Genomic DNA, 16641 nt, shown 5'->3' on the forward strand with positions numbered 1-16641 from the left:
TAGGCATGGGACCAGTGCTCCTTTTGCAGCCCGGTACAGCTGCGCTCTGTAATCAGCCTATAGGCATTTCTCTTGCACGGTGGCCAAGAATCCCTCCCTCCCTCCCTCCGTCTGCAGCATTACCAGGCCAGGGAAGACACAGATCTCTCCCGCGGCATCATGCACTGCGCCCGTTTCACCCAAAGATTTAATTTCCTCCACTTTCTGGTAGGCGGGAATGGAATTTCCACAAAATATTTTGTGTAAGTGTAAATTTGTGCGAAAAGTGCTGTGGGATTTGTGGTCCCTCCTAAGTGGTTAATTAAACTACTCGATTTGCATTTATGTATCGCTGATCACAACCAGAGATGCACTCCAAGCAGAGTACAATAGTAATGCAATTAGTAATGCAATAAACAATCATAAAAACGTACAGACTAAGTAAAACATAAGCCTACAAACCAACCAAAATATTATCCAGCCATGCTATCCCTAACCCCCCCCCCGCCCATCTCATTCAAAGCTAAGCCCACCTGAAAGAAAGGAGACTCTAGAACAAGGGATCATGGGATGAGGGTTAAAGAGGAGTAAGAGTATTATAAGGAAATACTTCTTTATGGAGAAGGGTGGTGGATGCATGGAACAGCCTCCAGTAGGGGTGGTGGAGACAAGGACAGTATCTGAAGTGAAGAAAACATGGGATGAGCACAGGGGATCTCTTGAGGGAGTGGTAGGGGTTGTAAAGCCAAACAGTTGGTGTGGATTGCCATATGGTCTTTTTCTGCTGTCATGTTTCTGTTTCATCCTCCCAAAAATTCGGCCATGTAGACTCCCGAAATATAGCTAACAAAGACTTAAAGAACCTGTAGGACCTTATCTCATCATAATCCTAAAAGCTCCATCCAAAAAACAAAAGATCAGTAAATAATCATCAGACTATCATATCACTAACCAAAACCCCAATCCTCTGTCCTTAGAGAGCAATCCAGTTCTCCATCATGGATGCAGATATTCATATTTCTTCTTTGATTTAATTGACCCCCATACAGACTTAACAGCATTCACAGTTTTTGCTTCCACCTTCTCTGCCGGAAAGGCTGCTGATGGAAAGAAATATTTCCTTGCATTTCTCCTGACTTCCAATTTCAGACCATCACCTAGAACTTCCTTTCTACCTAAAAAAAAAAAAAAAGGCTTGCTTGAGCTTTGTTTATATTTCAGAAGTATTTGAATGTCTCCATCATATTTCCCCACAAGTCTTCTCATCATGTGTCAGTCCTTTAGTCTTGCTTCACAAGGTTTATGTTCTAGATTTGGCTTCATTTTGTAGCCTTTCTCCAGGCCACCTCTAATCTGTTACTGAGAGGACAGAAGTGGTGGCAACCAAAACCGTGCTGCAATTTAAACCTGCTTGGGACAGAGTGAAGTAGTAAAGATAGGTGTGGGTGGAGGGAAACAGATAGAAGGAATGAATAGTTTTGCTCGGTTGTGTGTAAATTTTAGGGTGCCAAAGAGGGGAAAATACAAGCTAGCAGGCAAAGAGTTATGGGGTAACCCGAATGGCGCATCCTTGGTTACAGCACTGGAATAACCCTCACAAAGCAATGCCTAACCGGCAGTGGTAGATCCTGCATCAAGCATCCAAGAGGGACTTGGGGGTTTCCTGCACGGAGCGCCCACATTTAAAACCCAAGCATCGGTGAACATCAGGAGGCCACGTGTCAGTTGGGCAACAGCCCACACAAACTTTGGTGGCTGCGTGGATTATTACAAAGGTTGATGGCAAAGACATGCAGGGGGGGGATTAGCATTAGTCTTGTAGAAATTGAAGTAAACGACAAGGCTTGAAATAGCGGAGGTGGTGGAGGCCATGCCTGAGATATGTAGCGGAGGTCAGCTGTGGGAACAGGGTTGGTGTCAGGGTGGAGCTGGTGTGGGTAATAATTTGTGTGCTCATCTCTCCAAATTGGTAGAACACAAGAAAGGAAGAATCTCCAATGAGCAGACTGGCGGGGCCAATTAGTCTTTTATCCGCTGCCATTTACCGTGTTACTATGACCTTTATGGCGATGCGGCTGCCAGAATTGGGTGCAGTACTCCAGATGCGATTTTGCCAATGATTTGTACGGGAGCACAATTGCCTCATTTTTTTTGTTTATGCCTCTCCCTGTGCACCATGGACTTTCCTCTGTCTCTTGCCACGTTGTTTTGTAACCTTGAAATCTTCAGCTATGATAAACTCCCTAGATACTTCTACCCTTTCCATATCGGTACACGCCCTACATCATGTACCTTTCACTCTGATTTCTCGATAACAAACGCATGGCTTTACATTTGCTTGCATTAAATCTTAGTGGCCAAATGATTACTTTTTTAGATTGCTTCTCAGTTTTTCCACTTGATTGTCCATCCCGTTTGCAGATCTTAATGTTGGGCTGTAAAAGAGAGGTTTGGGGTTTTTTGGTTTTTTTTTTTAGCTATTCTGTAATATCCTTTATGAAAGTTCTGAATAGAAGTGACACTTTTTCCATTGTATTTGTCAGGTGGTCAGTGCGGTCGGGTACATCTTTCTGGGGAATGGAATAGAGCAGGGACATCACTAGAGAGTGAAAATTCTGGTTTCTCCTGCAAATCCTTCCTGACAGGTTTTTTTTTTTTTTTTGTTGTGATCTCAGAAATAGATTATTGGGAGTGTAGGGAGTGGAAATGCAGCCTGTGCTGCTTTCTCTGGAGCGAGTCATTGCGGGCAGCTTGATTTCAGCTGGCACTGGAACCCTGTAGCCTGTGAACTTGTATCACAAAACCAGAGAAACGAGAATTGACCCAGTTTAGAGGAAATGTTCAACTTGGTATCCTACAGTGAAACTGGCTTTGTAAGATCATCCTGACCTGTCCTCCTTTCTGGTTTCCCAACCCCTTTAATGACACTTGATCTATTCATCCAGTTTCATTTAGATTTCAGCCACAAATAGTAGAGCATCTGGTGACATCCTCCCCACCTGGCTCACACATTCCATGTGCCGTCAACGTCCCTCCCGGCAAAATTCCTTCTTGGTTTTATTTCCTGTGAGGAAACAAGCCAGCTCATTTGTGATCTCAGCTAGGTCAAAGCACACTGGGGCCAATGCAAATTCATGCGCGCAAAAAACGTGCATCCAACTCGTACGCATGGATTTTGAATGCGCGCACATCCCCTCTTTTGGGCGCTCCATCTAATATTCTAATGAGTTTGTGCGCTAAAAGGGACGCGCAGTGGATAATTTGTGCGTCCCTAGCGGCATGCATGGATGGAGCGGCCAGCCCAGGAGCACAGCCAGGGGTTAGGAAAATGGCCGCTCGTAAATTGACTGTCCTTTTTCCTAACCTGATAGCTGTCAAGTTTTTTTTTTTTATAGCTTTCTGTGGTTCCTCCTGCTTAGTATCCAACAATATTAAGTAGGAGGAACCACAAAAAAACTATATTTTTTGCTCTTCTGAGCTTGGTTTGGAGTGCCTCAAAACTTAACACCAACTCTGGGCTGGCGTTAATTTTTGAGTGTTAAAATGTGCGCGTCAGCTGTACTTTTATTTTTAAATCAGGGGTACTAGCTAATAGCCTCATCAACATGGCATTTGCAAGTGATGAGCGCTATTAGCTATGCGCCAGTATGGATGTGCGTTTTGGATGCGCTAATCCCGATATTGCATTGGGTGTATGTCTAGTGCGTCCAACCGTGTGTTTAGCGGTGCATTGAGTTCAGCGCCCAATAGTGCATCGGCCCCACTGTGATGCCATGAAACATTTTAAAAGTGCAGAGTCGTGCATTTGGAGTGCAGAAATCCAAAGGGAGGTGTATGTGGTTTGGGGGAGGGGTGGGGGAGGAGGCTGATGTGAACAGACTGGGAGAGACCCCGGGGAGTGATAATTTCTGATGATCTGAAGGCAGTAAAGCAATGTGGCAGGGCGATGGTTAAGGCCAGAGGGATGCTTGGCCTCATACATTGAGATATAACCAGCAAGAAAAAGGAGGTGATAATCCCTTTGTACAGGTCCTTGGTGAGGCCTCACCTGGAGTACTGTGTTCAGTTCTGGAGCCCGTATCTCAAAAGGGACAGAGACAGGATGGGGGCGGTGCAGAGAAAGGAGTCCAAAATGGTGTGGGCTCTGCACTGTGAGGTGAGACTGAAGGACTTCAATGTGTCTACCCTGGAGGAGTAAAGGGCCAGGGTAGATAGGATTCAGATTTTTAAATCCCTGAAGGGTATTAACAATGCACAAGAATTGAACCTTTTCCAATGGAAAGAATGCTATAGAACTAGGCATCATGACATGAAACCCCAAGGGTGTTGGACTTGGGAACAATGACAGAAAATATTTGTTCAGGGAAAGGGTGGTGGATGCAAGGAATGACCTAGAACAGGCAGCGAAGACCAGAACGGTATTGAAATTCAAAAGGATGTGAGATGCAGAGGGGACACACACATACATACGCTTTCTCACATTCTCTCTTTTTCACACTCTCTCTTTTTCACACTCTCTCTTTCTCACACTCTCTCTTTCTCACGCTCGCTCTCTCATACTCGCTCGCTCTCTCATACTCGCTCTCTCTGTCTCTCTCTCTCACACTCTAAGACTTATGCTTTATTTTTCTATGATAATTACTTAGAGGCAATCATTTCATAATGCCTGGCTTCCTTCTTTGGTACAGAAATTTGCAAATACTGTAGCTGTGACCATTAAACAATGGCAGGACAACTTTCATAAAAAGATATAGCAGAAAAAAAACCTCAGAAGGTCCAGTCTGCCCAGCAAGTTTTTTTTCTAGGGTAGCAATGGCTGTTCCATGCAGGTTTACCCCCCCCTGTTCTCCATCCTTTAGCAACTAGGGATCCTCTGTATCTCACACCCTTTTGAATTTCATTACCATTCTTGTCTTCGCTGCCTGTTGTAGGCGGGCATTCCTTGCATCCACCACCCTTTCCCTGAAGAAATATATATATATCTGTGTGTGTGTGTGTGTATATATGTATATATATACATGCCTTAAGTCAAACGATTTTGTAAAATCCAAGTTATTCTAATCATAAGCCCTAAATATTTTTTATGCGTAAACTCTCGATTAAGCATCATAGTCCACGTCTCAAAATAACTCAGAAATAACTCAGAAAACATGACCATCCGCTCAAGTCTTTCTTTTTTTTTTTTCTTGGAGGGGGTGGGTGGGTAACGCAAACACTGAAGCTGAAATCCTCCCGTCTGTTAGGACTGGTTGGGACCGCATAGTGGCAGGACTGCCTCTGTCAGGGTCACTGTTGAGGAATTTGGACGTAGTTCTCGTTTTCCTCTCGTTATTTTACAACAAATGTTTCTCCCTGGCCCTCTGAGCGAAACAGTCTTTGGCAGTTATGGTGGTGCCACAGAAGACTCCTATGCTGTTTTGAGTTTTGGAGCTTCATGAAACGTTCGCACGTCTCCTTGATTGATTTTTGTCCTTCAAAAGTTTGTTTGGCCTGGTCCTATCCTCGTTCCCCCCCCCCTTCCCCCAAAGCGATGCTGGCATGAAGCGAGAGGGAGAAATTTGTGTGTTTTTGTTATGACTGCGGAAAATCAGGGTTACACTCTAGGCAGTAAAACAAAGATTTTAGAAGGTTGTTATTAGTGTGATTGCAGTCTGCTAAATGGAAGAAGTAATTGCTGTGTTTAAAGCCACCAACAATTTTTCTTTTTTTTTGTTGTTGTTTTGAATGAATTGATTTTGATTTCCACCAAAGATGCCTAAATGTATATATTTATTTTTTCCTAATGACATTCAGAGAAGCAGCAGTGAGCTGGTCTGACGGCCCCGGCAGGAGCTCTGGGTTCGATTCCCGGGCACGCGTCCTCAGGCCGGAGATCTCACCGGACGCTCAGCACTTACTGATTAACCCCCAAAGTATAATTATGACCTGCTCCAGTCCATGCCTCTCACCAGGTGACTGGTGCTGGTGAATGCTGGGCTATTTGGGGAAGGGGGAGAGAATTAAAACGGAGCCAGAACATTGGGTAACGGGAGTGTGGAGGCTCACGGTGGCTTAGCCCCATCCCAAAGGCGCTGGAGGAAGCTGCCAAGAAAAAAACAAACCTAGCTGCAGCTCTAGCAGTACTAGAGGAGGGTATCGGAGTGGTAGGGAGGTGGGATGCCCTCAGCATTCAGAATGTGGGATGAGCCATATTATGGTATAGGCTGCTTCTGTTTAATGCAGAGCTTCTGCTGTTCCCTGAGGCAGTGCTGGGGAGGAGGAATAGCCTAGTGGTTAGAGCAGTGGACTATGAACCAGGAGACCAGGGTTCGAGTCCCATTGTCGCTCCTTGTGACCTTGGGCAAGTCACTTTACCCTCCATTGCCTCAGGTACAAAAACTTAGATTGTAAGCCCTCTGGGGATAGAGAAATACCTACAGTACCTGAATGTAAACCGGTGTGATATCTCGATTGAGATCAAATGTCGGTATATAAAAAATAATAATAATAATAAGCTGCAGAAACAATTCTTGTACAGCATCACGGTATTTCTCAGGAAGATTATAACTCTTTTCAGCAGGCCCGCTGCTTCTGCCTATCTCAAAGATTTTTTTTAGCTTTTCCAACATGACTGCCTCACCGAAAGAAATTACGGTGTTGTGGCTGGAGAATATTGTTATCCTGCGCTGAAACAGTGGGGAAGTTCCTCCAGTTGTTCTCCTGCTCCATTACCATCTGACAGCTCAGTCTGCACCCCTAAGAAAGATAACGCCTTGTGCCGCCACCACAAACCCGCACTTTGTTTCCTGATTGTCTCCGGTACTGTTCTTCCACTCTGAGCCCTCTGACATCATCACTTGCAAAGCTTTATGGGAGCTTGATCCTCTTAGAAACGGGCATGGCCAATCTCCTGGGATCGCTTCATTTCTCTTTCAAAGATAATTTTGTGTTTAATAAAGCTTCAAAAATGTGTCACAGTACCGGACAGGCTAAAAAAAGGATAGGTTAAAGTCTCCTGCTTTGCAGTTTGAGAGAACTATTCTGTTCTCATTGCTCTCATAATAAAACAAATTGACACCTATTTACTGATTATATACTTTGTTTTCACATGGATTTTTATATCTTAAGCAAACGGTGTTTTCATTAGCGTGGAGCTTTTTTTTTTTTTTTTTTTAAGGGGAGGTGGGTCTGCACAGTTTAATTTTTGCATGACATTATTGCTTTTTATTTCATGCTTTCAAGAATTAGACATCAACCATAAATGAGGTAAGTAGTGAGAACTTTCTGTTTAGAAAAAATTAGTGCTTGAGTTCATGAAAGCCATCAGAAACCTATACAATGTTGTCAATTGAGAAACCTTTTGTTTTCTGTTTTCACAAGCTTAACAGTAAGTTAATAAATATTTTTTTTCTTTTGTAAAATGTATTATTTTTTTTTTCAAAATATATTTATTGGGTGAACATCACACTGTACAAAACAACAGATCAGTAATACAACATATCAGAAGCACCCAAATAAAATTTTTTCAATAATCCCCCCTACCCCCAACCCCCTTGTAAAATGTATTATAAACAGAAATTTACTAAACATTCATATAAGATTTGAATGAAGTTCTTAATATAGAAAGGGCTTCCCTGGCGATAAGTCGGTTTTTGGGTAATCTGCATGTGACGACTCTAGATTTTCAAGTCCTATGCGCTAAGTTGAAGTGGTTGGAAATCACGTTTTTACTAGTTCAGTAAGAGCATCCTGAAATGCACTGTTAAACTCAGGAAGTGACGTCATCAGACTGTGTCCATCCAGCTATGTGCTTATGTCTGCCCCTGACGGAATCTCCCTGGCCTTTTTATTCTTCTGCTTTAACTTCTCAGGCAGTGGCCATTTTCATATTAAATGAAAGAGCCGTCGCCATAAAACGTGGGAGATTCATTTCTCAGTCTCTGGCTTGAACATAAAACCGGTAAATGTAGCTCGTGTGTTTCATGGGTGCTTCTTTAATTATCTTTAGATCAGGACCCCCTCAGTTTTGGAAGGACAACGATAGCAAACTTGCAGACTCCGTAAGTACATGGCACTGTTTATAAAATACCTCTATTGCAGCGACTCGTATCGTAGCAAAGTCTGGTTTGCAAGAAAGTGTACTGGCAAGCTGGAATGAGTAATAAATGTGTGTGCATTTATATAATGGCGACGTTTACCCCATCTGCTTCTGTCAGGAGCTGTCTCTTGATGTCTTTCATACTTTCATGTGGAGGTTCTGCATTCATTTTAGCAGCACTAATGAGACTATGATTATAGTGCTCTGCAAGAGAGGTTTCTTTCTCTTCCATTTTTGTCAGCATCATAGGACACTGTCAATTTGGAGAAAAAGGAGTCCATTTTAACTGTCTTCAGAACAATCTGATCGTTCTTTACAACTTTATCCTTTACACGTTTCGTGTACTGAGATCCGCTCGGTTTCTTTTTTTCCATTACCCATGACGAAGCTTATCTGCTTCTCAAACGAACACGCTGAGTGGGCTGGTGAATAGCTGATGAGCAGAACGATCAATGGCAGGTCTTCGGTCTTCTTTGAGGGTTGCTGGAAACTGGGAGCAGCACGAGAGGCAAAAGTCTTTGGCCCCACAAGCAGTGCACAGAGCTGCCAAAGGGGTTCAGTTTTTAAAAGGGAAAAATTTTCAGTGCACAGAACACACCCCCTCCCCTATCGAATCATAGGTCCTTCCGGAAAGACAGGTGACGACAGGGCTGAATGAGAAGGGATAGAGAGCCAATTTTCCTACCTAGAAGAGCAAAATAAAGGCAGGAAATCCTTGCCGAAGTTAAATAATTTTCTAACCTTTGTGTCTCTTGCTGGTACTTTGATTTCTGTCTTCTCTCTGTTTGGTGTCAGTCTCCTCTTAGGACAAGGGTGCAGAGACGGAACTGTTTTTAAAAACGTATTTTTCATTTTTCCTCTCACTTCTTCATTTTTTGTTCTTTCTTTCATTTGTGTATCTGTGACGTAAATGGCTCCATCTTTTCCCTCTGCACTCATCCCAGGCTGTTATCTTCCCTCACCTTCTTCTAAGTCTTAGCTTTCTCTTGACTTTTCCTTCCCTCTCCTCTTACAACCCTTCTCTCAGCTTAGCACCCCCCTATCAGCCACTTCCCCTCTCTTAGGCCCTTCTCTGTCCCCTTATGCCCTCCAATTGTTTCCTCATATCCTTCCCCCACCAGTGGTATCTCTAGGCAGAAATACTTTGAGCAGAGTCAACGGGGCAAACTAGGTATGCAAGCGGGTGGGGGCAATCCAAAATTACATTTCCACACATTGTGCCCACCCAACATGGCCTTGCCTTTAAACTGACTGTAAAAGGCACTGGAAGAAAAAGTTCCAAAGCCCTTCTATGCTGTATTCCTTGGCATCATTCAACCAATCCTTTTGTATAGGAGTGGAGTCGAGTCTGTACAGGATGGGACAAAATCCCAATATAGAAGCATAGAAATGATGGCAGAAAAGGACCAAATGGTCCGTCCAATTTGCCCAGTAAGCTTATGGTAGTAACTACTGTCCATACAAGCCACCTTTACAATTATCAGTTTCCCAGTCTGTCAAAGACCGAGCCCTTGTTGGTTGCTGTCTGAGTCCAATTCCCCATTACCTCTTGCCATTGAAGCAGAGAGCAATGTTGGAGTTGCATCAACAGCACAAAGGCTTATTGTTAAGGGTAGTAACCGCCATATCAGCAAGTTACTCTCATGCTTATTCATTTTCCCAGACTGTGCAATTCAGTGTCAATGTTGGTTGCTGACTAAATCAAATTCCCCTTTTCCTCTTTTAAGGGTAGTAACCTCCACACCAGCAAGTTTCCCCCATGCACTCTTTTCTTCATTCACATCCTCTAGCTTTAAGGGATCCACAGTGTTTATCCTGTGCCCCTTTGAAATCTTTTACCGTTTTTGTCTTCACCACCTCCTCTAGAAGGGCATTCCAGGCATCCACCACCCTCTCCATGAAGAAATATTTCCTGACGTTGGTTCTGAGTCGTCCTCCCTGGAGTTTCATTTCATGACCCCTAGTTTTACTGATTTCTTTCCAATGGAGAAGGTTTGTCATTGATTGTGCATCATTAAAACCTTTCAGTTATCTGAAGGCTGTATCATATCTCTCCCTCACCTCCTCTCCTCCAGGATATACATATTCAGGTTCTTCAACCTCTCCTCATAATCATCTGATGGAGACCTACCACCATTTTGGGCGTCCTTCTCTGGACCGCTGCCATCCTGTCTCTATCCCTTTTGAGATACGGTCTCCAGAACTGAACACAATACTCCAGGTGAGGCCTCACCAAGAACCTGTACAAGGGGATTATCACCTCCTTTTTCTTACTGGTTATTCCTCTCTCTATACAGCTCAGCATTCTTCTGGCTTTTGCTATTGCCTTGTCACATTACTTCGCTGTCTTCAAATTGCTAGACATTATCACCCCAAGGTCTCTCTCTTGTTCTGTGATAACGGCCCTTCACCCTCCCTCACATACAAATCTTTTGGATTACTACATCCCAGATACATAACTCTGTACTAGGCAGTGAATCCCAGCTGCCATATCTTTGACCACTGTTCAAGCTTCCTTAAATCACGTCTCATTCTCTCTACTCCTTCTGGCGTGTCCACTCTGTTGCAGATTTTAGTATCATCTGCAAATAGACAAACTTACCTTCTGTCCCTTTCACAATGTTGCTCACGAAGATATAGACCCTGCATCTTGAGTTCTGTGAACATCCCCTTCATTCTGAGAAACTCCCTCAAGGGTGGTTGCAGAGCAGAACTAGGACTTTTTTCCCCCCTTACAGCTCAGCAAAAATAAATATTCACTTTCTGCTGTCATCTCATTAACAGCGGGTAACCAAAATCACCAGTCACCATTGGGTAAGAACTATCAACACTCATGACCACTTCAATATATAATAATAAGACCTTTATAAATGACTACCAGTATTCATTTACAGGAAACTTGGTGTCATAATAATCAGTCTGTCTTTTTAAAAATCTTGCCATGTTAGCGCAGCATGATAATTGCTGCAGTAGTCATGGATTTCTTGCCTGCTGATAACATGGAGATCAAACTACGTAGCTTGTCACCCACATGTGAGGACTAACATCCTACTGACCTAGGAGAATACCTGTTCCAGGTAAGCAACTGGGCTTTCTCCTGTTTGTTTTAGTATCTTCATTGCATGCCCCTTAGTCTTTGTACCTTTTGAGTCAACAACTGATTTGCATTTACCTGTTCCATTCCACTCATTGTTTTATAGACCTTTCTCATATCGCTCCTCAGCCATCCCTTCTCCAAGCTGAAGATTCCTAACCTCTTTAGCCTTTCTTCTTAAGGGAATTGTTCCATCCCCTTTATCATTTTGGTCGCCCTTCTTTGTACCTTTTCTATTTCTGCTATATTTTTTGAGATGTGGTGACCAGAACTGCACACAATACTCAAGATGAGGTCACACCATGGAGTGATACAAAGACATTATGATATTCTCTATTTTATTCTCCATCCCTTTCCTAATAATCCCTAGCATTCTATTTGCTTTCTTGGCTGCTGTGGCACACTGAGCAAAAGATTTCAACATATTGTCTGCAATGTCCTCTAGATCCTTCCAGTATGGAATCTTGCATTGTGTAGCTATAATTTGGGTTGCTCTTCCTTACGTGCATCACTTTTCACTTGTCCATATTAAATGTCATCTGCCATTTGGATGCCCAGTCTCCCAATCTCGCGAGGTCCTCTTGTAACTTCTCACAATTCTCTTGTGATTTAACAACTTTGAATAATTTTGTATCATCAGTAAATTTGATCACCTTATTCATTTCTAGGACATTTATAAATATGTTAAAAAGGAATGGTCCCATAACAGATCCCTGGGGCACTCCACTAGTCACCTTTCTCCATTGAGAAAATTGACCATTTAGGCCTTATTCCCTGTTCCTACCTTTTAACCATTTCTCAGTCCACAGTAGAACATTGCCTCCTATCCTATCACTTTTTAATTTCCTCATGAGGGACTTTGTGAAATGCTTTCTGAAAATCCAAGAACACTACATCTACTTAGCTCATCTTTATCCGTATGTTTGTTCATACCTTCAAAAACAAATGTAGCAGACTGAGGCAAGTCTTCCCTTGGCTAAATCCATGTTGGCTTTGTGCCATTAAACGATGACTGTCTGTATCTTCGGTAATTTTGTTCTCTATAGTAATTTCAACCACTTTTTTTTTCTTGGCACTGATGCCAAGCTCGTTGGTCCGTAGTTTGCCGGATCTCCCCTGGAACCCATTTTAAAAATTATCATCATGTTTACTATCCTCCAGTCTTCAAGTACCGTAGCAGATGATAAGTTTACAGATCGCTGACAGTAGGTCTGCAATTTCCATTTTTTCAGCTCTTTCAGCACGCTGGAATTTATACCATCTTAATCTAGGACTTCTTTTTGCTCCGTATCTGCTGGGAGGTCAGAGGTTCTTCCTCGGCCATGGAGGGCAAACCGTGGGGGCGGTGGAGGCTTGCTTATTGTGAGGAAGCAGGATGTGTTGTGGGTTTTTGTTTGGGTTTTTTGTTGTTTTTTTTGCTTTGCCTGCCGTCCTCTCCCCCAGATATCTGATGCCTGCTGTGCCGATTGAGAAATCCAGGCCTGTTGAGACGGCTGATTGTGCCACATATATGTAGAGACTGAGGAAATGTATCGTGTTTTTTCCCCCTCCCGAGAGTTCCTGAGGACGTCTCTGCAGAAACATAGCAGTCAAAACTTTCTCTGGGATGCTTAAGGCATGTGTCTCTTTTTTTTTTTTTTTTTTTTGTTTTTTGTATCTCAGGAACAGTCTACCTTGGCTGCACACCATCATCGCTGTCATTTACCTGATTCTGACTGTTGTCTTCATGAGACATTATACCTCTGCCATCTATTATGAAGAAGAAAACATAGTAAGTTTTCTGTTTGGGGTTTTTTTTTTTTCCTAAGCTTCTTTTGTTTTTAATACAGTTATTTAAATTTCGGGGGCGGGGGGGGGGACATGAGCCAGGCTCTGTCGTCCATGAAGAGTATCTGGAGCTCTGCGGTCCAGTCTCTCATGGGAGAAAACGTTTCCCCCGGCAGGAGAGCTCCTTCTGCCTTCTGCCCCCCCCCCCCCCAATTGTATCTTCTGCCAGGCGTGGTAAGCGCTCCAGCATCCTGCCCCCCTCCCCGCAGCGTAGGGGTCATGAATACAGCACTGCTGCCGCTGCTTTAGCGGGTCATGGAAGCAGAGGCCGAATTTAAAAAAAAAAACGTTTCGTGCCTAAGTCGAGTGCTAAACACGCAACATTAAGGGGGTAAATATTCAGTAAGGCGGCTAGAGGGTGAGTTACTGAATAACTTGCTTTGGATATTCAGCGGAATAAACATCCTGCTGCATATTCCCCGATTTAAAGATATCCGGCTGACTTTAACCGGATACTTTTAATCTTTTGAATATGGTCTGTTAGGTCTAAATCCATCCAGCTGTGGGTGGCTGGAAAATCTTGTCACTTCACCAGATCCTTTTTGAAAAGATCTGGGTAAGTGGAACTGCTTTGCTTGTTAATAAATAAATAAAAAAAATGCATGCCGGTCGATTTCCCCCCCTCCCAACACCCCCCCCCCCCCAAAAAGCCCTCTTCTGTCTGGTAAACTACCTTCAAATAAAACCCCTCTCCTCTCCCCTCCCACCCACCCAAAACCCGTGAAAGCCCTGGGGGACCCGTTTCCAGTGCGTGGCTCGCAGTGTTGCTCCAGCAGCTCCAGAAGTGCCCGGGATCGCAGTGGTACTGTGTGCTCTGTGCTGGAAATTGGTGCCCCTGGATTTTCACAGTACGAGGTGGTTGGGTAGGTGGTGTTTAGGAGGGGGGGGGGGGGGAGAAGAGGATACTTTTATTTGAAGGCAGATTTACCAGGGAGGGGGAAACTCCTTCAAAAGTTAACACCTATTGCAGGAGTTTGGGGAGGGGGGGGAGGGGGGACTTTGTCGGCAGGGAACATTTTTTTTTCTATTCATTTGGGAGGGGGCTCAGAATTGGGTTAGGAGGCTGATGCATAGTATTTGTTTATTCAGGCAAAACAGTGCCATTTAACCGGTTATCTTTTGAAAATATCCCGTTAAGTGGCAGATTATCCATCCACTGAAGGCCAGACAACTTTAGACTTACTCTGCAGTTGGTCTTAAAATTTTCCAGCTAACTTAGGGGGTCATTTTTTTTTTTTTTTAAATTATATCTTTATTGTGATTTTCACATATTTTAGTAAGACAAAACTTACAACGGAAAAGAGATACAGCCATTTGTAATTATATACATTTACATGTACAACAATCACTATCATGGCTTAATCTTAATATAAGAAATTGAGGAGATAAATTCTAGGAGTAATTTATATAGGTATTTCAAATATCTAACAATAATCAGCTGATTTCTATAGAGACTGTTGTCTATTTTCTAGATCCCTCTTAGTGTACACTAGGGGATATTACAGAAATCACCCTAGCATTAACAAATGACTTGAGTTGCTCTGGATATAAGAATACAAAACATTCCTCCTTTCGCTTCACTATACATTTACTAGGATATCTTAATACAAAAGAAAAACCTAAACTCTTAACCTGTGCTCTTAAGTTCAAAAATTCCCTTCTCCTTTGCTGCGTTAAACGCGCAAGGTCCGGGTAAATTCTCACCCCTGCTCCATAGAATGGAGTAGCGATGTTTTTGAAGAAATTTTTCATAACAATACCCATGTCACGTACATTTGAAAAGGTAACAAGAAGAGTTGCTCTATCACATAATTCCATTGAGGAATCCTCCAGATATCCAGTTAAATTTTCCATAATCTCAGCCTGATTTTGAGTTTGAATATTAATTTTTTGTGGGGTTTTTAAGAAATAGTGTTTTATGACACAAGGTAATCCTTGTTCATTAAACTTTAAGTTTTCAAGGAAATATTTTTTTTTTAACATCATGTCAATTGTTTGTCCCACTACTCTTGGGAAATTAATAAATCTAAGGTTGAGATGTTTGGAATAATTTTCCAGGTACTCAATTCTCCGTGAAGCAATTGTAACATCTTTAACTAACTTTAATTGAATGCTGGAATTATTTTCAATAGCAGCTTCAATTTTATTTAATCTAGAATAATTTTTTTCAGTTTTTTCTTCTATTGCTACCATTTTATTATCCAAGTTATCAACATTTGCATTCGTCTCAAATAGAGCTTTACTCAAGCCCGCTACTAAGTCCCATAATGAGTCCAGAGTTACATTCGCTGGCTTAATTGGTGTTACATACTGGGTAATTTTACCCGTTTTTCCTGCCAGCTTTTCTCCCATCGTCACCAGCTTGTCCTTACTTCCTCCTGTCCCCTGTTCAGGGGTCGATGATAACATACTCGCTGTGGGGGCAACAGCTACTACTCCTCCCACAGCGCCTTCAGGAGATTCTGGTAAGCTGGGAGGCTCACTCCCGTGCTCCACTCCAACCATTGTACCTAATGCCCCTTCGGCTCTCTGGTCAATGGTTAACGCGGGGGAGCCAATGGGGGACACCATTATTGGGCGCCGAGGATCAGGAGGAGACAGAGTCACATCCCCAGATGGTGACAAAGCTCCCACCTCTACCACCATAGCGGGGGAAGTCTCCTCAGTTGCAGTCTCGAAAGCAGGAGCATATGCTGTGATCAAACGTTAATTCGGGATTGGGGTTGGTTCAGAGGGGTGGACCCGAACCCTCCCCTTTCTTTTCGGAGGCATACTTAACACGATAGTACTTTAAAACGTTTTACTCACTGCCTTCCAGCTTATCTTTCTCCTCCTGACGAGCTGTGTTGGTTTCCAAGTCCTTCCCCTCCGTACCTCCGTCCCAATCCGGACTAAGCCGGACCAAGTCGGCGTGCCCCTTGTGTGCGCGCGGCTTGGCGGCGCGCCGGCGTCGACGGGGCGCCACTCTGGGGCCGATTTTATGGGCCCTCGTCCCCTTTCTCTGACGTCAGGGGGCTCGGAGGTGGAGCTCTGGGTCCGCGGGAAATGGCAGCGTTCAAACAAAGCAGCAACGCTGCGAGATGGATTCTCTGCTCACCAGGTTGGTCTTGAGTCCAGCACAGCCGCACTGTATTCCCCTCTGAGGCCGATTTTATGGGCCCTCGTCCCCTTTCTCTGACGTCAGGGGGCTCGGAGGTGGAGCTCTGGGTCCGTGGGAAATGGCAGCGTTCAAACAAAGCAGCAACGCTGCGAGATGGATTCTCTGCTCACCAGGTTGGTCTTGAGTCCAGCACAGCCGCACTGTATTCCCCTCTGAGGCCGATTTTATGGGCCCTCGTCCCCTTTCTCTGACGTCAGGGGGCTCGGAGGTGGAGCTCTGGGGCCGCGGGAAATGGCAGCGTTCAAACAAAGCAGCAACGCTGCGAGATGGATTCTCTGCTCACCAGGTTGGTCTTGAGTCCAGCACAGCCGCCGGGGGTCATTTTTTTAAAGCTAGCACACGCGAAAAGGGACGCAGAAGTCCCTTTTCGCATGTGATAGCTAAAAAGGGGCGGAGTCGGGGTGGCTTCTGCCCCGGAAGAGGAGTCGTCAGTGCTATTAGGCGTGAAAGCCGGCCCGACTCCCGCTTTGCCCCCCTGCATGGCATGATTCACGACGCCACAGT

At 43.9% G+C, this 16641-nt stretch overlaps 1 protein-coding gene across 11 annotated transcripts in view; it reads left to right on the forward strand.

Annotated features, from left to right (window-relative positions):
* The window catches only part of TMEM63A (transmembrane protein 63A), a 171874-nt gene that overhangs the window by 55621 nt on the left and 99612 nt on the right, over positions 1-16641 (forward strand). For all 11 annotated transcript variants that reach the window (XM_029593072.1, XM_029593069.1, XM_029593065.1 and 8 more), the window contains 2 exons: positions 7967-8018; positions 12813-12921. In XM_029593072.1, the coding sequence (XP_029448932.1) occupies positions 7967-8018; positions 12813-12921 (161 nt within the window). The remainder of the gene's footprint in view (positions 1-7966; positions 8019-12812; positions 12922-16641) is intronic.

This window comes from Rhinatrema bivittatum, chromosome 3, assembly GCF_901001135.1.
Source record: "Rhinatrema bivittatum chromosome 3, aRhiBiv1.1, whole genome shotgun sequence".
NCBI lineage: Eukaryota > Metazoa > Chordata > Amphibia > Gymnophiona > Rhinatrematidae > Rhinatrema > Rhinatrema bivittatum.